The sequence below is a fragment of the Vulpes vulpes genome, chromosome 14 (assembly GCF_048418805.1).
Source record: "Vulpes vulpes isolate BD-2025 chromosome 14, VulVul3, whole genome shotgun sequence".
In the NCBI taxonomy this organism is placed as follows: Eukaryota; Metazoa; Chordata; class Mammalia; order Carnivora; family Canidae; genus Vulpes; species Vulpes vulpes.
The window spans coordinates 122,656,647-122,679,957 of record NC_132793.1 but is presented as its reverse complement, the minus strand read 5'-3'; the positions used below and the strand labels follow the sequence as shown (position 1 = coordinate 122,679,957).

Here is a 23,311-nt window from a genome sequence, read left to right as displayed (position 1 = left end):
GATGGTAAAATCAATAGGTAGGAAGCTTAAGAGGAAATAGGATATTTGCCCAATCTCAAAGGATCTCCTCTCAAATGTTAACTGCAAAAGGAAAGACCAAAGTGAAGGTTGGTGGCCACAGCCTCCACCAGATGATCAAGGTTGACATAACTAGTAATATGCACGGCCATCGTCACGTTCCTCTGCTGTGACCCAATGGGGAGGGCACATCGCCCCTGTGGGTCCTTTCCATGACACTAGTCCTCAGTCTCATCATGAGAACTAGCGGGCAGACCGACGTGGAAGGGAATTCTACAAAATTTCAGAAGGGCACGGTGGAAATCATGGGATCACGGATCCCAAGAAAAAGATGAGAGGCCCATCACCGATCAGCGGCCAGACAACTAACTGCAATGGGTGACCCTCAGACGCTACTGGAATGACTGGTGGGATCCGAACAAAGCTGTGCATGCTTAGTCATATTGTACCTGTGTTCCCATCTTAGCTTTGATCATTGGTCTGTATACATTCAGAATGATCTCCAAATTTTAAAAATAAATATCAGGGGGTGGGGAGTGGTGTTCCTTGCCGGGGACGGGGATGGGGCTGGGGAGGGGAGAAGCAGGGAATTGACATCCAGTGGGGGACAGCTGGCCAGATCATCACTGGTCAACTGAGACCTAAGAAATCAGACACGTTAAAATCAGGCCCAGTATGAATCGTAACTACCACAATCGCATTTTCGTTCAAAAACAACACCGTTTATGTTTAACATTTTTATTTTTAACTCTGCTTTGGTAGTACAAAAGTCGTAAAAGTACAAACCAGACAGTTAAAAATACATCTGACACTCAAAATGGTGAAAAAGTTTCCTTTACAAATTTTTACATCAAGGTGGTAGCCAACTCACTCATTAAACCAGAAGTTAGCCCATCATTAGTGTTTTGTATAGTAAGTTCATGGTGGATCCCCAGATCCTTCCAGAGAAGGAAGAAGAACACAAGCCCTGTAAACATCAGTTGCTTTGGGAACACTTAAGAATTCTTATCAGTAAAAAGCTTATGTGTCAAAACATTGAATGCTTAACTTTTGGCATATTTGGAAGCCAGCCGGACAAAAACTGCTCAAGTATTAGAAAATGTTTAAAAGGTACTCTTGGTATAAACACAATTTTAAATATGGTTGAGTATTCTCTTGCCTGTTGTATTGCTATAAAAAAGTGCTCTGACCTGAATAAAATTAAAAAATAATTAAAGCTGAAGAATATCTTACATTTTAGCCTCACCCTTTGAGGGCATCATAGTTTTCAAGCCAAAAAATGATGTTCTTAAAAAAACTAAAACTATTGGTCTAGACTGCACATATAGGTATTTACAGTAATACACACACCCCCAAAATTCCTATGTTGCCCCTTTCTGGACTTCAGTGGGATTTCTTTCCATACCAGCTTCCCCTAGTCCACTGTATAGATGTATGTACACACGTAGAGCTCTTACCGGTTGTCAGAAAAAATTCACATGAAATTAAACCTACCATTCATTTAAAAGGTTGGACATTTTTAGTTTGATGCCATAAACAGAATGGAATGCATAAGTTTACAGTCAGTACTTGACATATGGAAATCTTCTTTGGGGGTGAAATGAGAAAGATGCTCTTTCTCTCCTAGATCAAAGAAGTGCCCCAGGCATCACACCAACACTGACATGGGGGCAGGTCTTGGAGACCTGCCTGTAACTGGGCGCTCCCAGTCCCCGGCCCACACCTGTCAGAAATGTGCTACTATCTCTGCCTCTGGTTCTTGCAGGGGTTTCGTACACTACATAGCTTTTAAAAATACATAAAAGTAGGGCTTTCCAGGCTACAGGGGAAATGTAACCATCAAGAATCTTTTAAATAACGAGCATGGGTTACAAGACGCAACATAGGAAGTGTCCGAGCAAAACATGCCAGGGGAAGGTATTGGTCCATTCTTCATCAGAAGTTGGGTATCTTTGTTTTGTTTTGGCCTTGGGTTGTCAAAACAAGCATTTTTTTTGTTTTTTTGTTTGTTTGTTTGTTTTGCTGTTTTTAGTCATTTTAAACTATTATCTCCCTTTATTCAATGGATTAAATAAGACTTGCTTAGCGAAAGTTTAAGAAAAAAATACTCTCGATATTTTATAAGTGACCTAGGAGTGGCACGGTGGTGGTGACTTCTTGGTCCAAGAATCCGAAGTCTGGCTTCTGGTTCCATCTGACTCCATGCCCTTCCGGGAAGGATAGGGACCCCAATTTCTCAGGGCTAGACCAGATTATCTACAAGGACCTTTGACCATTGAAGGTTCATCTTTATCTTTTTTAACAGTTAAACTGCAAGAGGATCTTCTTGCAACTAGTTGCAAAATGAGATCTATGGGTTGGGAGAACAGAAGCCGTGCACAGATGTGCATGTATGTGTGTGTATGCGCACACTCACACACATTCATGCATAAACATCCCCAAGCAGCAGCTCGGACTGCACACAAATAGTTCCCCTGCACACAGCGATCATGCGAGAAAAACTGGCAAGGTGTACCAAGGCCAGAAATAGGGGACTGGGAAGTATGGTGGTTGGGAAAATTTTAAAATAAGCTCTTTCCTTCACTGGAAATGTAGTAAATTTTCCCTTGGACTTTTTAACCCAAACCTTGTTTCCAAGCAAACTGAATTCTGTATGTGGCATAGCACAGATATTCCCTTTTAGCTTTTATCCCCATGTCTGCAGACTCCACAACAGAAACTGTATAAAAATTTTTAAAAATTCCCCAGGCAACTTCTTCTCTTGTAAGTCTTCAGTGTCTTTGAACTCTTGAAATAAGGTCACCCCTGCAAGAGAAAACAAAAAGGTAAAGCTTTCCAGAAGGTAAACATTGTATCACGTATTAACCCATGTGGATATTTAAAAACACAGAGGAATTGTAATCCATCCTCACCTCCATCTCACCCGACCCCACTGAGTTCCTTCCCCCATTATATATTTCTTCTAGAATTCAGTCTAAAGAAATGTTAAGTACCACAATTTCAGAAAGACCTCATTATCAAGGTTTTGATAGAAAACCAAGAAAGAATTTGAGAGCCACAGTAGACTGAGGGCATCAGTCTGTTTCAACACAAGCTTCTACAGTGACCGACCGGTTGAGCGTTCTCCTCTGAGTCATGTATCACTTCTTCTCGGGAATGTGTTTAACTCCTTGGCCATGTTCTCCCAAGTAATGAGCATTGGGGTGAGCGTGCTCAGGCACAATGAAACTTCTTTGTGTCAGATAAGGTGGCTCTCCGGAGCCACACAAGACAGGGTCAACTCTAGATGTCCACGGTGCACATGAGGCATCTTGGCCAGGATCTTGGAACCAACAGAAGCTCAATGACCAGATGCCCATCTCAGATGCCAATTGTGACTCGAGGGCTGTGTTGTGTGTTTTGGTTCAAACAGCTGGTTCTAGAGTGTTCACACTTTCATTTCAAACGAAGCCCCCAGGAAACTTGGAAGATGGAAGACAGCTTTTTATGTTCCAAAGCTGTTTGCGATTGTTGTTGCTGTTCTTACGAATGTCTCATCTATGTGACAGACAGCTGTGTGCCTGTTTACAGTCCTGTTTGGAAGACTGGGATAGGACAGGATGGAAATTCTAGCGCTGCCTGTGCCTATGGAGGCATACACATCACACAGGCCACCCTATGCCAGGTTAAGGGAGAAAGAATTGCCCCATCTGCCCACAAATGCTAAGCAAAACTGTATGAAACCAACTTCCAGGAATACAAAGAGCAAAATGCCAATAAAGAGATCTTGATTTACATATTACTTTGTACTTATTTTATAGCTACTTCAATTTTTAAAAATATTTTTTTTTATTCATGAGAGACACAGAGAGACAGAAAATGTCTCTTTGTCACAGGCAAAGGGATAAGCAGGCTCCCTGAAAGGAGCCTAATGTGGGACACGATCCCACAACCCCAGGATCATGCCCTGAGCCAAAGGCAGACGCTCAACCACTGAGCCACCCACGTGCCCCTACAGCTACTTCAAGATCTAGAGCCTGAGATATTATCATTTCCTGTCATTCTACAGTTTAAAATATTCATCACAGTTATGAGAGAGAGGCAGCGAAGAAGAGAAAGAGAGAGAGATTGCCCAAACTAAAAGGTTTGAGTAAAGGATCCTTATCCCCTTTGCTAAAAAGGAAATAAAACATCGTCCCCTAAAACAGAATGCACGGAGTTTTTCATTACGAATGGAAGTAATAATTCTCTGCTCTGCCTTGCTTCAGCTTGGCGTGGCCAAAGTGCAGCTTTGTGCTGTAGAGCTAAACAAAAGCAAGTCTGGAAATACTTTCACTTGAGAGTTGATGAGTACAAACAGGGTAAAGGGAAAGAAGCCAGAGGTGGAGAAACAGAAAAATGGTCCCGAAAGACAAAACAGTAAAAAAGAGGGGTGAGTTTTCAAAGCCAAACTTCAAACTAGGCCATTATCTACAAAACAGGTGTTCAACTATTTTTATATCTCCTCCTTTTATCATCTGCCCCCTTAGACCTAGATTTTTTCGCATCAAGGAAAACAAGAAAGTCAAGGGCGAGGAATGTCAGGCCTAGAACGTAACGTTCTATCACAGCCAGAGGTTTTGGTCCAACTGAGGAGAGCTTCCCATTAAGAGTTCTCTGCACAGATTGAACTGACTTGAAAGCGTGGTCAAAGACTGAGGGCTGGGCTAAGGAAGGATCTGGAACAAGCGGCCTGGATTCTAAACCAGACCCCTGTGACTAGCTGTTGAACCTTGGCCCACTCTGGAGCATTTCCCCAAAGGGGTGCTGGTGGTTTTACAAACGATGATATGCATACAATGCTTAACCCGGGCCAGCAGTCAGGACACTCCCAAGGCTAGCCAGGAGGATCCATACCAGCATCCAACTGCCCTAAACAATCATGCTGGTTTCAACAGCTGCCTTCTGTGGCTGATTAAAACTGCACCATAAGCAGTTTGAGAGAGGAAGTGAAAAAAATACAAATTCTGCTTAGAGTCCTCATTACTAACACTAAACAGATAACAGAAAGTGAACCTTTCTAAAAACCCTACTAAAGCTACCCAGCACTGACGTGCAGGGCTCTCTCCCTCTTCAAAAACATGCGCTTATCAACAGGCAGCACTTCACCAGGACAGCTGTTATCCATTTCCAGGTAAATCTCTCTTTTATCACAATGACAATCTAGGGTAAAGAAGACACCACATACTCTGCGGCTTGTAAATCTCCAGCTGTGACCTTACATCTTGGGCTGGGTCACAGGTGCATTTCCACACTGCTAAATTTCTCCTCATTGGATCCTACAGGTGTAAATAGATCCATATTGGTAAACACATACTTTTAAATGGCATTTCTTTAACAGAGTAGGTTAATATTAAAAAGTGCCTTCCTTAAGGTCTTAGAGCAATCAGAAACCATGTGTAGGCTGGCATAAATGCCAGGGTGGGCCAGCAGCAGTGGACAGACCAGGAGAAAACCCTCCACCCACATGTTATTCTCAGTTTCCATCATGCAGGACCTCTCTCTCTCTGGGAAAATTGGTGAGATGACAGTCTTACAGGTGGATGCTCAAACTGCATGAAATTAAGCAAAACGTCCTTACATTTAAAAGATGACTCAGGGAGTGCCTGGGTGGCTCAGTGGTTGAGCCACTGCCTCTGCCTATGTCTCTGCCTCTCTCTGTGTCTCTCATTAATAAATAAAATATTTAAAAATAAGTTAAATAGAAGATGATTCAGAAATCCCCAGCATGACCATTTCCCTAGTAACGCAAGACTTCTGGAGAAAAATTAAGAACCTCAGAAAAGGTGAAGGAAGAGGTCATTCTAATTATAAAGGTAAAGCCATAATTCCATTATTATATTAGGGTTCCACAAAAGCCACAATACAGTGTGTGCCTTTGATTAGGACATATATGTGCCTTGTTAAAAAGGATCCTCTAGAAGAAAAAAAAAAAACTATCCGGTCCCTTTAAAAAGTAGAAACATGCTTTAAAAAACTAGAAACCTGAGCACCTTAATAGATACTGAACTCAAAGACCTCCAAGGACAGGGTGTCAAGGAAGGAAAACACTCTCTGATTAATAATAACAGTAGGTGACATTTACAAGGGCTTTCTATGTGCCAGGCACTGCCACGCTAACACTCTAGATTCGTGAACTCAATCTTTCCAATGACTCCATGGGTCAAGGACAGGTCCCATTTTCCATAGGAAGAAACTGAGGCTTCCAGGGTCAATAACTTATTCAAGGCCTCACACTTAAAAATGGTGAAGCAGCAATTCTAGGGTAGGCAGGCAGACCTGGAAACTGACCCACTCATCCCCAAAAAGCCCTGACACACCGATCCCCGCGGAGACATCCACAGTGTTGCTGAGATCTTCGGTTCCTTCACTTTCCTGCTCCCCACCTGTGTGGGGGGGCAACAGAAGAGAAATGCAGAAATAGAAACCCTGGCAGGGCCACTCCCTAGGAAATAGTCCCTGCGGCTAGACAGGAGCAGTGAAATGATGTTAAAAACCTATATCCTAAAAGGGGCTCAGGCCCTAAGAAGGTCAAAAGTGTACCTTGAATGAAATGGCATGACACGGAACAGACAGATACAAGGCTACAGAATCATATAGCTGGATTAAGAATTTTGTAGAACACACTTAAAGGAAAGAGATGGGGAAAGTTGCTCCTAGAAACAGAGCTAAGATTAGGACAGTAATATTCATACTCAAAGACCTAGAACAACACGTACTGATCTTTCACCAGTAATCTGTGATCCTTCAAGACTCAAACTCCTTAATTAGAGGATTATCAACTACCAAACTCTCATGGAACAATCCGGGGTCATGTGTCCACGGTTCCAGTTGCTGAACATGTGGGGACAGTAATGCCTGCAGAGGGTGGCATTTTGGCGGGTGTGGATTAATGGAAAGCTATCAAGGAGGTACTTGGTGCTCATAGTCCTTTAAACCTTGCTCTGGTCTAAATCATGTGTTAAGTTTTATAATGTTAATGCCTTTCTATTTTAATAAAGACTCCATGTTTATTAAAAAGCAAATCTAGGCTAACCGATAGACTCATGCTAATGTAGCTAATCAGTGAGTCTCTTTAAGACAATGTTTCTCAGGATGATGGGTCACACCTTCTTTAGAAGCAACTCAACGCTGCCAATCTCCAGATCACCCCCTAACCTACTAAATCAGGACTGATGGGATTGGAGCCCAGGACTCTGGTTTCTCGCAAGGTGCCTTCATGCACATACAAGGGTTTAAGCCAGGAGATAAAACTCAGTACTGTTTGTCAACTGATAACAACCACAATAATTAAATTCATTTCCGAAAGGGCAAAGCCGGCAAACACAACACTACAAAGTTAGCTGAGGTCAAAAACTATACGAAAGAAGTGGAGGAAACAGACATGACAGAAACATTTAAGGATTCAAATATTAATAAAAAGCTCAGCAACTCAATCTGAACTGCAAAATTCTGTAGTTCAGAAGTATTAGACTGAAATAGTAATTTAAAAAATCTTAACATAACCTGACCTACATAATTGTTGAATGACTGAATCACTTCTTAATTTCCTTCATAATAGTTTGGAACTAGAGTTCACCTCATCTGCAGAGGCCTATTTTACTGACCAGGTGAGTGAGCTAGCATCCCGCCTGTTATGGAATCACTGAGAGATGGTCACCTGGAGGCACGACAGTGTATGTACTATGTACTGTGTACAAACGGCCACCTGGAGGCATGACAAAAAGTGAGAAGATACAGTCTAAAATCTCAAAGAGCTTGGAGCTTATACAGGAAAGCTTAAGTGATCTCCAATCCAAAACGAAATGAGATATGTCGCATGTCATTTCTTAAACAAAACTAGGATATTTTACAACTTGCCTTCTCATCTAATGATACAGAGTAGATGCTCAGCCTCTGTACAGGTAGTTCTACTATACCAATGTGGCGTCCCTACTCAGGTGTGTGGTAACACCCATCTCCTTCCACCCTCTTCAACACTGGGTGCTATCCAGGGAGACCATGTAAACCAGCTGGCCTGGGAGGCCTCGATTTACATATGTTTGTTCTATAAATAAGTAGGAATAATTAGTTACAGTGTCCCTTCTACTCTCAGAAGAGTCTCATTTTGAATGAAAGTTACACCGTCATGCTAGTATTAGCATTCATATTTGCCAACTGAAAAGCAAAAAGTGATCTCATTATTTTAGTTTATATTTATTTGATTGCTACTAAGTTTGGGCATTTTCCATGTTTCTTGACCACTGCGTCTTGTGAGAGTTCTGCACCCAATTCCAGGGTGTAGGTGTAGGTAGGGTTTCTCCCATGCCACCAATGCTTGGACAACTGATGGGTGTCCTACAATTCAACTCAACTCTAACTCTACCTAACTAATGAGAGCATCAGATCCCACAAGTGGGCTGCCTTCCACTTCACATGCCGATCACAAGTCCAGACGGTTACCTGTATTTCTGACCAACTGGCTGTAAGTCAGAGGTTCCCATGACCCTCTCCGTGGATTCAAAACTGGCTCACAGGATTCAGAAAACCAGTTTATTCACTAAGTTACCAGTTTATTGTAAAGGATATTAAAGGATATAAATCAACAGCCAGATGAAGAGATACATAGAGCAAGGTTCTGAACAAAGGAGCTTCTGTAGGGTTTGGGTCCTGGACACAATGGCATGTGGAAGTGTTCTGGTTCACAAACCTGGAAGTTCTCTGAACCTTCTCCTTTCGAGTTTTTATGGAAATTTCATCATACAAGCATTAAATCACTGGCTACTGGTGATTAATACAAACTCTAATCCCTCTCCCTTCTCTGGAGGTGGAGGGTAGAGTTCCAACCCTCTATACACATGGTTGGCTCCCTGGCAAACCACCTCATCCTTTAGTTACCTAGGGGCTTTCCAAAAGTCACTTCATTAACATAAAACAGAAGACCTTTATGGTTCTCATCCCTTAAGAAATTCCAAGAGTTTTATTAGCTCTCTACAAGAAATGGGGACAAACTATACATTTCTTATAAATCACAGTATCACACATTGCCACATTACAACTCCTAGTTTGGGAGGGGGTTTAATAATCACAATTTTAGCTTTTTATTATCAATAGTGAGCAACTCTTTAATGTATATCAATTCAGGAAAAATAAAAATGTTTCAGGTATTTTACATTCAAAATGGAAATAGTTTTAAGTAGCATAGAGAGAAAATATATATTCCTACTAATTATATTATCTTCTTTATTGAATAAAACCAATAAGAAATTTTGTACTTTTGGCACACCTGGGTGGCTCAGTGGTTGAGCATCTGCCTTTGGCTCAGTTTGCGATCCCAGGATCCTGGAATTGGGTCCTGCATTGGGCTTCCCACAGGGAGCCTGCTTTCTCCCTCTACCTATGTTTTTGCCTCTCTCTCTTATGAATAAATAAATCTTTTTTTAAAAAAAGGAATTTTGTACTCCTTATAGCTTTGAAACTTCTGACATTAGATTTGGATCTTACTGAAAAGTCTAAAGGTAGCTCTTTACTAAGTTATTATACTCAACAACAATTTAAATATGTTTAATATTTAGAAGTAATGAAAAAATTAAAAAATAAAAAATATTTAGCAGTAATGGGTTTCTCAAGTGACAATAACTGGACACTTGTGATCTACTAGCCCTTAGGATGGTAGGATGCAGTGAACTTTATTCCAAGTTAATCTACTTGACATCAAAAGTTATTCTGTATCTGGAAAAAACAAGGGTCTCCTTGGAATTATTTAAATGCAAGTCAGCAGTTCCCCATTAGTCTCAATACATCTACAATTCAATGTCTACACTAAGCTATAGGTTGGAGATCTAGGACTTTGAATAGAACCACCTCTTTCTAATTGTCTCTACTGGCCTATGAGCTAGAAGTTCAGCTAACTGACTGTCAGTAAGCCTCTACCTGAGGATCAAATGAATACTACAATACCTATGAATATAAAAAATAAATCACAAACCATTACCTTTTCATACTTTTGTTAATTTTTTTTTTAAGATTTTATTTCTTCATTTGAGAGAGAGTGCGAGAGAACATGAGTGGGGCGGAGGTGCATGTCTTATTTTACAAATCCTAAAAATAATAATAATAATTCGAGACACCTGGGTGGCTCAGGATATGGGTATGTTGGGGGATGGGAGAGGGAGAGGGAGAAGCAAACTCTCCCACTGAGCAGGGAGCCCAAAGTGCGGCTCAATCCCAGGACCCCGGGATCATGACCTGAGCTGAAGGCAGACACTTAACCAACTGAGCCACCCAGGCGCCCCTATTTGCTAAGTGTTTACGGCTTAACTGATATAGTAATATTATCTAGCATTTGCCTATGCAGCACTTACTAAGCACCAAGGAGCGATATCCCTATGAGGTAGGTGATATTATTACCATTATCCTCACTTCACAGATGGAGAAGCTGAGGCATCAGAGGCTACGATGTGAAGGGTGACACAGAGAACAAGTGTCAGACCAGGACTGGAGGGCAGGGAGTGTGATTCAGAACCTACACTGTGGAGCTACTTCAGCATCCTATGTCCCGCTACTTATAGAAAACAGGCCCTGTGATTCACTTAGCTGTTTAATGTCAGTAGATTCAAAGCCTCGGGTTACAACTTAAGAAAAGTAAAAATCCTGGTGATAACCATTGATTCCCTTTTCTTTCTAGTTCTGGGCAATAATGTCTCTAAAAGCCTTTCATCTTCTGCCTCTGCCAAGCCCCCACAGGCCTGTCGGGAGGCCCTCCAGGGTCTCCGGGAGCCGCCAATGCTGCAGTTGCTATGGTGTAAAGGACAGAGGTCACAGCCTCTCTTTCTTAAGTCCCATCCACGGGCTGACAGGATCCAGAATAAGAAGAGCTCAGTTGACGCAGGAGTCAGTGGGTCAACTTCTGATCAAAAATAGCAGGGGCCCTGGACCAGGTGCTGCCTGGGGAGATGCATGCAAGGGAAAGACGGCTTGCCTCAGCGGCAACTGAAACCAAACCAAACCAAAACCCTCCAGGCCCCTACACTATCTGACTCCTGAGAAGACTGACAAATATGTTTGTCTCTTCTTACCCACAGCAGGGCTGGGGAGCAAGAACTTGGAAAAAACATCATAGCTGATGACAGCAAAGTAGGTTTGTAGGGCCACCAAAAACTCTCAGATAATTTGCATGTTTGTTTTGGAGGTATTCCCAATGACAAAGAGGGCACGCAACTTTTTAAAAATGTGTCCGGTGTTTTCACTCCTCATGGCTCAATCAGTGGGGAATAGTAAAAACTCAAGAGTCCACGGATACTATTACTCATCAACTTCAATAAAAAGCAAAGTGTAGATAAGCATCTACGCTCTCACTAGAGGAAGGGCAAAAGAGGAAGCTGTACATACATATGTGTGTTACGTAAGCATGTCTGTGCACAGAATAATCCTGAAAAGACACAGAGGACACCAGGACCCATGGCTCCCTCCTGGGAAGGAGATTTCGAGATGGTGGTGAGAGAGAAGGGCTGTAAATAGGGTGAAGATTTTGCTTTTTTTAAAGGCCTATTTTTCACTCTGTAGGCTTTATTGCTGCTTGCATATTTTATTGTGTGCATGTCTTATTTTGCAAATCCTAAAAATAATAATAATAATAATTCGGGACACCTGGGTGGCTCAGCGGTTGAACATCAATCTGCCTTCAGCTCAGGGCGTGATCCCAGAGTCACAGGAACCAGTCCCACATCAGGCATCTTCTCCCTCTGCCTGTGTCTCTGCCTCTCTCTCTCTCTGTCTGTCTCTCATGAACGAATAAATAAAAATTTAAAAAATAATAATAATAATTCAAGTTCAAACACTTGTCATAACCAACTCACCAGAGAGAGTGAGGGGAATGAAGGGTCAGAGGGTACAGGCTCTGGAATCTACCATCCGCATAACCTTGAACAACACACACAGCCTTCTTATTCCAAAAGGAGGGGATGAGGAGGCATGGGGAGAAAAATCTACATAAAAAACTAGAATGAAGCTTCGAGAAAGTGTGGCCCTTATATGTCCATCTTCTACACTTCCATGCCCCTCAGGCCTGGCACAGCACCTCACACACAGTAGGGGATCAATAAATACTTTATAAAGACATAACTGTACCTGAATTGACCTGAATTAGCAATCACAGCTCCTCTGAGATCTCAAAGTCTACGATCTTAGTCTACCTGTAAGAAACCAGAATTGCTCACAGAACAGAACCTGATGTATGGCAGCCCAAAGACATCAGGGGGTCCCTGTAGGAGATCAAAGGAGTCGTGCCTGGTGAAGGCTGATAACGCTGTCATGATAGCTACTTTGAACCACCGGGCTAAGAGATCGAATGAGGACTTGCTTTACTTGGAGAAAGCAAAGCTCCCTCAAACTCCAAAAGCCCCTGAGCATGTTAATTCCAAATATAGACTGCTGCCCATCCAAGCCCTGTCACTGCCAGCCCTTGGAACTGGGAAAAAGTAATCCCTCTGAGCCTAGTTCTTCATTTGTCATGGGGAGAGTGGAGAGATTAGTACTCATAAGGTTGCACTGAAATTTCGGTCCCTCACTCAGCTTTTCTCCACATCCGGCCAGTGCCTGGGCAGGTGGTAACTTCCCTCCATTTCCAAAATTAAGATGGGCTCAGCGGGAATGATCTTCCACATAAGAACACAGGCATCAACCCAAATACTCCTTCTCCCCTGCAGAAATGTACTCAGCAACTGCCAATCAAGGCAAGTGTCCCAATGTCTGCCTATTTGAGGTACAGTTTCTTCTTATGAATTTCGCTGCCACGGCTCTTTAAGACCAGTGAATCAAATGAAGGGGTTTCCATCAAGCCTGACATACCTTGCTTTCTCAAAAATGTATGTTTTGCCCTGCAAAAAAACACAACCTAGGGAGAAAAATATTAGCTAACAAGCAGTTAGCTTCTGGAGAGTTACCAGAAGAACCACAATGCAAAGCAGTGCAAATAATACAGCCCAATCTCTGGGGAGCCCCCACAGGGACCCTCCAATACATCCCTGTCATGAAGGTGAAAAGGAAGGAGGAGGAGAGGAAGGTGCCAACGGTCGGGGAGGCTGACCTTGTGACCTTGTGACTGGCCACAATGCTCAGGAGGCAGGGAGCATGATCCATGAAAGAGTCTTGGCAAAAAAGAAGGCTTTTATCCCAGAACTGAGCTCCAGCATGGCAGTTTAGCACAGAAAACTCAGCCCACGCTACCTCTTAATTTAACCGGCCCTCTGATCTGTATAATACAAAGAACAGCGGCAAAACTTTCCAACTGCCCTGTTACTAATTCTGATTCCACCTCCGGGAGGAGGGGAACAGTTATGTCTAAGGCCTCTGAGCACAGGCAAGAGAATGGTCCAAATTCCTAAGGGACTTGCCAAATATCGATTGTTAAGATGTCATGAGAATCCAAAACTCTAATATTCTTAAGAAGTAAAAAGGGATTCACAGAATCTCAAACTGATGTTTGAGGAACAGGCTGAAACATAACTAAGACCACCAAAAATGGGATTGATGAAAGTTATTGATAGTAGCACATAATTAGTAAATACTAACTCTGTGCCAAGGACAGATTTAAGAACAATATATCTATGTTATGTCACTCAGGACCAAAAACAACCCTGTTGTAAAGATAAAGACCCTCCGGGGGTGTGGAAGGGTGCAGCAATTTGCCCAAAACCACTGATCCTTAGTGGCACAGGTAAAATTAAGCCTAAACAGTTTAAAACCCTCCTTTTCATCACCATAATAAATTACTAAAGTAATTAACAGAATTGCTTCAGTAATACAACAGCATTAAAAAAAAAAAGCCATGTCTAATATTATGAATTTTTGTTTTGATGAAAAAATATTGTTGTGTACACTTCCCAAATTGATGTCTCAAGGAGAGCCTACCAGAAGATGCAAAAAGCAGCGCATACTTGAGAAACGTATGATATCAAATGCTTACGACAGCTTCATTTTTAAAAAATGAAAGACCAGTGATCATGAAGACAAGGCAGTGGCATTTGGAGCCTGAAAGCGATTTGATTTATTTAACTTCAAAGAACAAAAGCTTATTCTTCTAAGAAGAAATCAAAACACATTTTCTGTGAAAAAAAAAAAGGGACCATTTTAACTGCATTTGCCAAAATAAATCAGGCAGAGAGCAAGTTAGATCTAACTACAAAAAAAGAGCACAGGCTAACGAAACGGGGGGGGGGGGGGGGGGGGGGATAAAGGGCAGAAGAAACGCCAAACAACAGACTTTGTTGTTTTTTAAAAAGAGGAGAGAGAGAGAGAGAGAGAGAGAGAGAGAGAGGCATCCTAAGGCTAGTTTCTAGTATCAATTTCTAATTGAAAAAAAGAGAAACCAAGCCAATGATTAGATATGATTTTGCATGTGAATATTTAAATCAATTCTACGCTAAAAATCCAATTTTAAACAAAATCATTTTCCAGAAAGAAATATAACTCTAAAAACTATCTTAGACTGTGTGAAAGATGCATAACACTCCTGTCTTACTTTATTAGCTATATTCTAGGGCAAATCTTCCAGTTTAGTCCAGAACCAGAGATTTAGGGCCCAGACAGAAAAATGTCAGGATTTCTCTAGTTGGAAAATCAAGGCATGTTAAATAGCCCAAACATACTCCTTTGAGGGGATGAGAAATGGTAAGACATGTAGAAAGAACTCCAGGAATAAGTTTTTTAGATGACAATGAATATTCCTTTCTCTTCTTTTTCAGAGTCCATTCTCTGTTCGGGTCATCAGACATGGCCCCTCAGCAGGTCTCAACCCCAGCAGGCTCTGACCATGGGATCTGCTTTCCCCAGACCCAGATCAGTGGTTGAGCCTGTGATTCCAGCAGTCAGGCTGCCTGGAGGAGGCTCTGAACTCCACCCTTCCTCTGGCAGGTCACCCTGAGCACCCATATCGCTCAAACTCTCTGTGTTTAACACCATTTGCAAAATGGGGCACTTAACTAGCACCCACCTATTGCTGTTATGAGGATTAAATCAGTCGGTACACGGAATGTGTCTTTCAAAGCATGCCGGGTACACAGTAAACACTCAATACACAGCAGGTATTATAATTAAATTATCCTACGGCCCATGAGCATTCATGACATAATTCTCTCCACTTTTGAGTTTGTTTGAAAGTTTCCATAATAAAAATTTTTATTTTTACTTTCAAAATTCATTACAATTGAGGGCTCAGAAAACACATCCCCTTCCTAAGGTCATTCATGAACTCATTGTTGATTTTGGAGGGCACAGCACAATACGGTTACCCTCTACTGAGAGCCAACTACGTGCCACACACTGTGCTGGCACTTGCCTTAAATCAATGGATTTAATATCCTTATGTCATATTCAAGGAAACAGGTTTAAGACGGCTTAACTCGGTCAAGCACAATCTCCAAGTGGTGAAGCTAGGATGTGAGCCCACGTCTTCTGATCAAGTACAACGTTCTTTTACAAAATCTTGGTGGATGACTGTGCACTTTGCAAATAATATCAAATTGTAAATCAGATGTGGTCAGGACTTCAGATGGGTCAATCAAATTCTTAGAGCCAGATACAGAAGAATTTGGACCAAGAAAACCAGCAGAGCAATCCTACTTCTTTTAACCTTCTCAAATCTCAAGTCCTCTCTCTCTGGGCAGTAGACGCCAGAACCTGTGAGGCGGGCTTGACAGATCACCCGGTGCTTCCTGCCTGAAGGAGAGCAGTATCTTCTTACATGTGGTCAGCTCCAACTCCCGACACGCGGCCAGGCTGATGACTCAGAGGCAAACTCTCTTCACAACCAATAGCTTTCTCTGCAGCTCAGTGGGCTAGACCTTCTTCACCTTCCACTTGGAGAGCCGGATGCTTCTCTTCTCAGGATTAGAGTCCTTATGACTTCAATCAGATTGCTTCTCTTTATTTACCAAAGTCATCAGGATTCGAACTAGAATACCTAACATTTACTCTGCTCAGTGAAAATTTTTCTGCCATGATGGAAATGTTCTGGATCTGCGCTGTCTGATATGGCAAGACCCTAGCCAACTCTGGCTACTGAGCACATGAAATGGTACTAGTGCAAATGCAGAACTAAATTTTTAATTTTAATTAATTTAGATTCAAGTAGCCACAGGTGACTGGTGGCTACCATATTAGACCCCAAGGTTCCAGATCACTGATGGAAATGCCCTCCATTCGTGGGTCTTCATGAATGAACATCCTAGGATGGTAGAAGAGAACAGTTGGTCTTGTAGTCAGAGACCCAGGTTCAAATCAGCTTCTCTTTCCAGCTAAATGACCCTTAACATGTAACTTACCCTTTCCATTCATTTATTGTCTCTTCTGTAAAACTGGGATAATATCCATCCAATCAAGAGATGTTTACAATGGTCACATGCAAGACTTATATCCCTACGATGCCCAGAAGACTTGAATACTGAATTGGCATCAGTGGCTTTTATTATTCCCTTCATCATCCTCTTTCTAAGTCTCTCTTGGCTCCCTTCCCAAGGCACCAGTAACTGGCTGAAAAGTTGAAGACAGACTTTTCTGCTGGTTCTCTTCTTTAAAGAAAGCCCCTAAACTCAGGGGAAGGGGTCAGATCTTCCCAAATGTGAGATCCAAGAACTAACACTGGAAGCTATCAGGATCCAGAATTCAGGAGCACAACTCTTCCAGATTATTTCCAGATCACCTTCAACCACCCCACCCCCCCGAGCCTGGGCAGATTATCAGAGAAGCTTCCTTGAAAGCCACTTCTCTACTCAACTGTGCCGTACCAGCCATCCTCCCCTTGACCCCAGGGCTCAGCTTCAATCTCGCCTCTTTCCTACCTTCTTGAACCCAGCAGTCCACCTCCTCACATCCTACCCTTCCTTCCTTCTGCAAGGGTGACCTCTTCTGCCTTCACATTCAGGCTCTGACGGGGCCACTGGAGCTTTCATAGCATAATCACTCCCAAGTCCTCACACTCACCCTCTTATCCGTAATAAGAAACATGAAAGGGGTGAATGCTACTCAAGCCAGAACAGAAAGAAAAGAGTAAGATGAAAGCTAAGCCAGTATCAAATTATCATGAGCCTTTTTCCTTTGGCAAGCGCTGTCTCCCAAAATGAAAACTGCCCAGCCAAAAAAGCATTCATTTTGGGTTTTTAAATCACTTAAAAATATTTGGTTGGAAGAGTAACATTCCTCCTGGGGCGATTTTAAAACGGTGACACATCAAAGAAAACTGGTTTCCAACTCAATTAAAGGAAGACGCATTGGTTTGCTTGCTCCAGCCTTTTGCAAATCACAGTTTACCTAGAAATGACTGCAAGATTATATTTCCCTTGGCCTGCATGGTTTTTTGAAGGACATTTAATAAGCTGCCAGCATTTACGAACCTGTGGTGATTTCACATTTCCAAAGTCTAGATTTCCACTGTTTTTTGCATAAGATCTAGCAACACTTAAGAGCCTTTTGCCTCATGGTAACGCAAGTCCTATGGGTAGGTTTGCCACGATCCCTACCATTCCGCATGGTGTCTTAACCCTCTCCCTCATTATCATGCAGGCCAGGCACCTGGAGGCACACAAGTTTGTGGCCTCTTGGACAGAAGAATAATCACATGCAGTCCCCTATAGCCCCAGCAGCTCTCACTCCCCTGGCCAGTCATTCCTACACCCCCCCACACCCCAGGAGGCTCTCAGCACCTTCTCCCCACCATACTCCCCCACCCCCCATGTCACCAAACTACAACTCACCTGCTACTCTGTGTCACTTCGTTCTCTCTTCACAGGTGTCGCAGGCACATCTCCGTTGACACTGTCGGTCCCACTAACTGACATCAAACTTCTCCGTTCCTTCTGATTTGACTTGTGTTCCACTTTTGTCACTCTAAACCTGAGGGGTTAAAGAGCAGATCTGGTGAGTTTGGCTCTTCCAGGAAATACGAATCAAGAGTGAATCAAAAGTCTAAAGGATCCCATATGAACTCAGCCAAAAAAGTTGGGGAATCAAAGAAGAATGTCCTAATCAATAAGGAGAGGCATTCCTACCCAGCAAACACTCCTGTCCCCTGACCAACTTTGCAGTGGATTTTAGCACATCACACACTCTGCCAGGTACTTTAGAGAGCACAACAATGCATTAAAAAGCATGGTTACCCACATTCTAAACAGTCTCAGGGATGTGGTTTCTAAGAGGGACATGGGTTGACCACCAGCTATTTTAACCACAGAAAGCAGGCTAAAAGCACTAGCTTGCCAGTTAGACTGATGTAACCAAATGTTCACTCAAGAACTGCCTTGAGTGCACCCCTCAGAGAGTCTTATCTCTGCACACACATGGCCAGAGGAGCCCCAACTATACATTTTCTCAGAATCCGTTGGCGGGAGGGTTTCTGTGTGTGTTCAGTTTTTGACTATTTTTTTTTAAAGCAAATTTGGGTTAATTTTCCTTAAGGGTTAAGGAAAATGTTAAGGGAATTAAGGAAGAAATTTTCATGAAGAGTGAAAAGAGACATTAAGGAAATTTACTCAGTTTGACTGTTTTTCTTTTATCATCCATCAAAACTCTGAAGTCTTTCATAATAGCTTCCCTCTGGTTCTCCTCTAAAATTCCCTTAACACTAAGATAAAATAGATTCTTCTTCTTCATCCAAATGAGATCACCAACCACAAGGAGGAGGGAGCCCCTGAGCAAGTAAAAGAAGGATTAGGGGAAAGTTGTAACCACAGATCCACTTGGTCAATTTGGAAGTCTCCCTTTAAGCAACACGAGAAGCCGGTCATAATTAAACACTCACAGTATTCTACGTCCAACAAAGAGAGTTGCATTTGGGGCATTCATAAGAGCCATGTTGAATCTCAGCTGAAAATTTCAGCAGATTTTTTTTTTTAAAGCAAACAAAATACGCTTTGTTTAAACAAGCCCCAGGTTCTCATTACATTCCACATTCACAAATTCCCATGACTCTGCTTCTTAATAAAACAGTGTGGTCATGAGTTGTACTCTTTTGCTGGAAGTGGGAAGCGGCCCTGCAGTCTTCTAGTTGCTTGTGCAACACAATATAAAACTCGACCATCAAAATAACAACAGTAACAGTCGCGAACAGTTGCGTGCATAGTAAGCGCCAAAAACTGGCCTAAGACCTTTCCATGAGTCAACTTATTTAATCCTGCCAGCAACCCAGTGAGGTGAGTGTTACTATCATCCTCATGTTATAGAGGGGAAAACTTAGGAACGGAGAGTAGTGAGTTTGGAAGCAGTCACGCCAGCACTTGAATGAGGGAGATACAATGGGTTCAGGCTACTCTCCCCAGGGAGAAAGAAGGATCCCTAGAGAAAGAAGGATCACATCTGCAGTCCTGTCAACTTTTGCTTCCCCAGCTCAGCTCCAGCACACATACTCTTGACCATTACTTTCTGCTGTCTTTCTGGATGTACCCTCACAAGGGGACTCCTGCCTGAGACTCAGTATGGATACTGTGGACACGCCAAAGCACTCCCCTGCACAAATGCTCTCCACGCAGTTCAATGGATTCATCACTTGAACTGCAAGAGCCACACATCCCAGATGGGCCACCAGGAAATGGTACTGGAGGACTGGAAAAGCCAGGACCCAGGTAAAGTGATCTAAAAGAGAGCAGTCCCAGGAATCCACATGGAACTTATGTGGCAGACACTGCAGAGCCGTGGGCAAGCTCCGCCTCTTCCCTGCTCCCCACGAGCAGACCATGAGGGATGGCCGGGGAACTGAGGTCTAGACAGCAGCATGTAAGCAAAACGGAAATGCGCCACTTCCAGGCCTGTCTCATCAAACCTCTTAGGAACAATGCTCCTTGCACTTTCTCCTTCTACTAGCACACCCGGCAGAGCCACAAGGTGGAAAGCACCTGGGCCTCTGGACGGTTACCCTAAGAGCCACCCGCCAATCTTTAGGTCTGCACAAGTGAGATATAAACTTCTGTTCTGCATCTGGCTGAGATTTGGGCTTTACCTATTAGAATAAGAGTGCTGGTGAATCCTGTGTATCACCTTGGCCTGACTAACAGATGCCCAGAGAGCTGGTCCCACATTCTTTCTGGGTGTGCCTGTGAGGGTGTTTCCAGAAGAGATTAATCAGCTCTTGAGTCCATATATAGATTGAGTGAAGAAGATAGCCCTCACCAATGAGGATCAGTGTCACCAAATCCCTTAAGGGACTGAATGGACCAGGTCCATTCCTTTTCCAATGGAAAAAAGTCCAGAAAGGAAGCACAAGGGTTTGTCTTTTCCTGCCCGCCAACATTCACCCCCTGGTTCTTGGGCTTTCAGAATAGGGCTGAATTATACCACCAGCTTCCTGGGTCTCTAGCTTTCAGAGGGCAGATGTGGGACCTCTTGGCCTCCATAATCATGCCAGCTAATTCCTATAATAAATCTCCTCATATATAAATAAATAAATTATATATATGTATATGTATAATATATATATATATATATATATTAGCTCTGCTTCTCCAGAAAACCGTAATAGAGCAAGTAATTAATTTTTTACCTTAATTAATACACCTGACATCTGATCTAGCAATACCCACCTCTTAGGATTATTCTGCTGTTGGAAAAATGTAGGACTCAGAGCAGAAAACATCTAGAAGGCCCAGAGATATAACCCAAGCCAGGCTTAGGACATCATACTCTATATTTAACAGCTACACACAAATCCACACACCACAGCAAGTACGTCACACAAACCCAAAGCATCAACAGGGATCTTACCTGCCAACAGAGAGGACAGTGACCTCTCCTTGACGCCTTGCATGGCCCTGTTTGGACTTGTTGGCGGGTCTTATGAAGTGCCACCGCTTGTGCCTACACCGATGACACACGTCCCTCTCGACAGCACCTCCCACTGTGTGTAGATGGTGGCCACAGATGTGCTTTCCCGGGGTGCCTCCTGGTGACAAGGGCCCCGGGCTCACAGGCGGGCTCCCAGGAGTGCTGGGGGTCACAGGGCTATGGTGGGAAAACGGAAAAGGCAAAATTGGTTACTTCAATAAAGTCCTAGCTAAGGCGATCTCTCCCCCACAATGCAAGTAGCAGGATTAAATCACAGCTGAGTGTCTGCCTCAGTCTCTAAACAAAGAGATCCCCCGAACATATGGGTCTTGAAGGAGAAAAACACGTATGCTCCACTCAAATCATCAAATGACTTAAAGTAGAATATTTGATCCAGACTGATTATTGCATCAAAGGAAGAAAGCTTTTTGGTCAAGATATCAAAAGTAATGCTTAAGAGATGTTGACAGTGTTGATAATAGTAATGAAAATAGCTAACACTTAGTATTCTAAGCATTTGATACAGTTCATCTGTACAAAACCCCATGAGAGTGGTATTATGAGTTTCCTCATTTTAAAAATGAGAAGTTAAGTAACTTGCCCCAGGTCACACAGCTAATAAGTGATGGATCTGAGATCCAAATCTGGAAAGCCTAATTCTAGAAACCATGCTCTTAACTGCCATGCTATAGTGCTTTAGAAACAAGGGATACTGAGAAAAAATCCAGCCAGTCCATCCATCTAAACTATAAAAAGCAGAAGTAAACAGGTCAGATGTCGGCTCCCTTCAAAAGCCATGTCAGGAGTCTGGTCCACTAGAAAAGGAAGATTTAAAACAGGACAGGGCCAGCCTGACCAGGAATCAGCCCTCTGACGTGGTACAGGTAGGTGTAGGTTTGGCGGGGGTGGGAGGGGTGGGAGGGGGTGGCAGGTCACCACAGAGCCTGAGACTGGGGCCTGGGCCAGCAGCCCCAGAGGCACATGGCAGTCTTACGACAGCATATAAACCAGCTTTTCTGCTCCTGGAAGCCGGCCCACTTGTACTTTTCAAAAGAAGTGTGCAGACTAGGGAGATAGTTTCAAACATCCTAGATAGTCAAGTTTTCTGGAGTTCTTCAGGGATGCTCTTTAGATGGTTATATTAAAAACACTCAGCAGTAGCTGAGACCAAAAAAAAAAAAAAAAAAAAAAGTGAAATTAACACCACATTGAAGAAAGTTGAATTCAAAATTTTAATAACATTCATTCAACAAACGTTTATCAAATACACAAAACCCAACGAGAGGCATTATCCATTGCCCCAAGATAACTGAGGCAAACATGCCAGGAGACAACATGGTCCGAACACCAGGTAGGTGGTCAGTGGTCAGGGCTGGAACATGGGAGAAATCCCAGCTCGTGTGTCCCTAAGAACTATCCTGCCAGAGCTTCCTAAACTGACCTTCCTGCACTTTGAGTGACCTCAGTAAAGGGCAAATCTAACATGGCAGTTGGACAAACACACTGTAGGTATCTAAGATGTGCTGGGTGCACCACCCATAGAGTAAACAGGAAAAGGTCCAAACTCCCTTTGCTCTGTCCCTTGGTCCAGTCTGCCTTCCTGGCCCTTTTTGCTACTATCCACAGTGTATTCTCTGGCTGCCCCAGACCAGAACTCTCCTGGGCGTGTCCCATACTTATATGCTCCAGTGTTTTTGCCCTGGGCTTTCTCCGCCTACAAGCAGTCCCTGCTTCTGTCTCTGCTGGTCATATGCCTGGCTCAGATGGCATTTCTGTGAGCCTTCACGGACTTCCCGTAGCCCCACAGAGACCCCAGAGCATCCAGTGTTTGCTTCTCCTGCAGCATGGCCATGCTCCCCATCATAAGGCCTCATGCCCCAGGCTCCATTCCCCACTAGACTGAGCCCTCTGTGCCAAGGATCTGTGAATGCCCAGCCCCAGCACTGAGCAGACATTCAATAAATGCTTCTTGCTGAAGAAACAAACAAACAAAAACTATATAGGAATACAGTTCTCTATAATTCATTAAAAGGGAATATAATCTCAACAACCCAACCAGCCTGATTTTCGCTTCGTCGTCATTATTCGCGGAGGGCTTTCAATGTGCCAGGCCCCATGTCTTACAATAACCCAAGGAAGTGGGTGCAATAGTTATCTCCATTTACAAATGATGGAACTGGAGCTCCTAGAGTGGAGTTAACTTGCCCACAGAGAAATGGTCACTATGTGGTGGAGATGGGACTCAACCGAGGTGCCCAACTGCATGGCTGTTATTTCTTTGTCATATCTCCAACACCGCAATCCTCAGTTGGGGCTGAATTCGCCCCAGGGGGCACTGATGATGTGTGGGGACGTTCTGGGTTGTCACAAGAGGACACCAGCATCTACTGAGAAGAGCTCAGGAGTGCTAATAAAAACCCCACGATGGGCAGGACAGTTGCCCACAGCAAAGAATTATCTGGCCCAAATGTCAACCAAGCCAAAGCTA

The 23,311-nt window shown here is 43.1% G+C and overlaps 1 protein-coding gene across 1 annotated transcript in view; it reads right to left on the bottom strand.

The window, feature by feature from the left end:
- Window positions 1-740: 740 nt before the first annotated feature.
- Window positions 741-23,311, bottom strand: part of RELL1 (RELT like 1) — a 63,020-nt gene continuing 40,449 nt past the window's right edge. The window contains exons 5-7 of the mRNA XM_072737894.1: window positions 20,764-21,000; window positions 17,766-17,904; window positions 741-2,823 (exon numbers count right to left, since the gene is read on the bottom strand). Coding sequence (XP_072593995.1) covers window positions 17,769-17,904; window positions 20,764-21,000 — 373 coding nt within the window. The 3' untranslated portion in view covers window positions 741-2,823; window positions 17,766-17,768. The remainder of the gene's footprint in view (window positions 2,824-17,765; window positions 17,905-20,763; window positions 21,001-23,311) is intronic.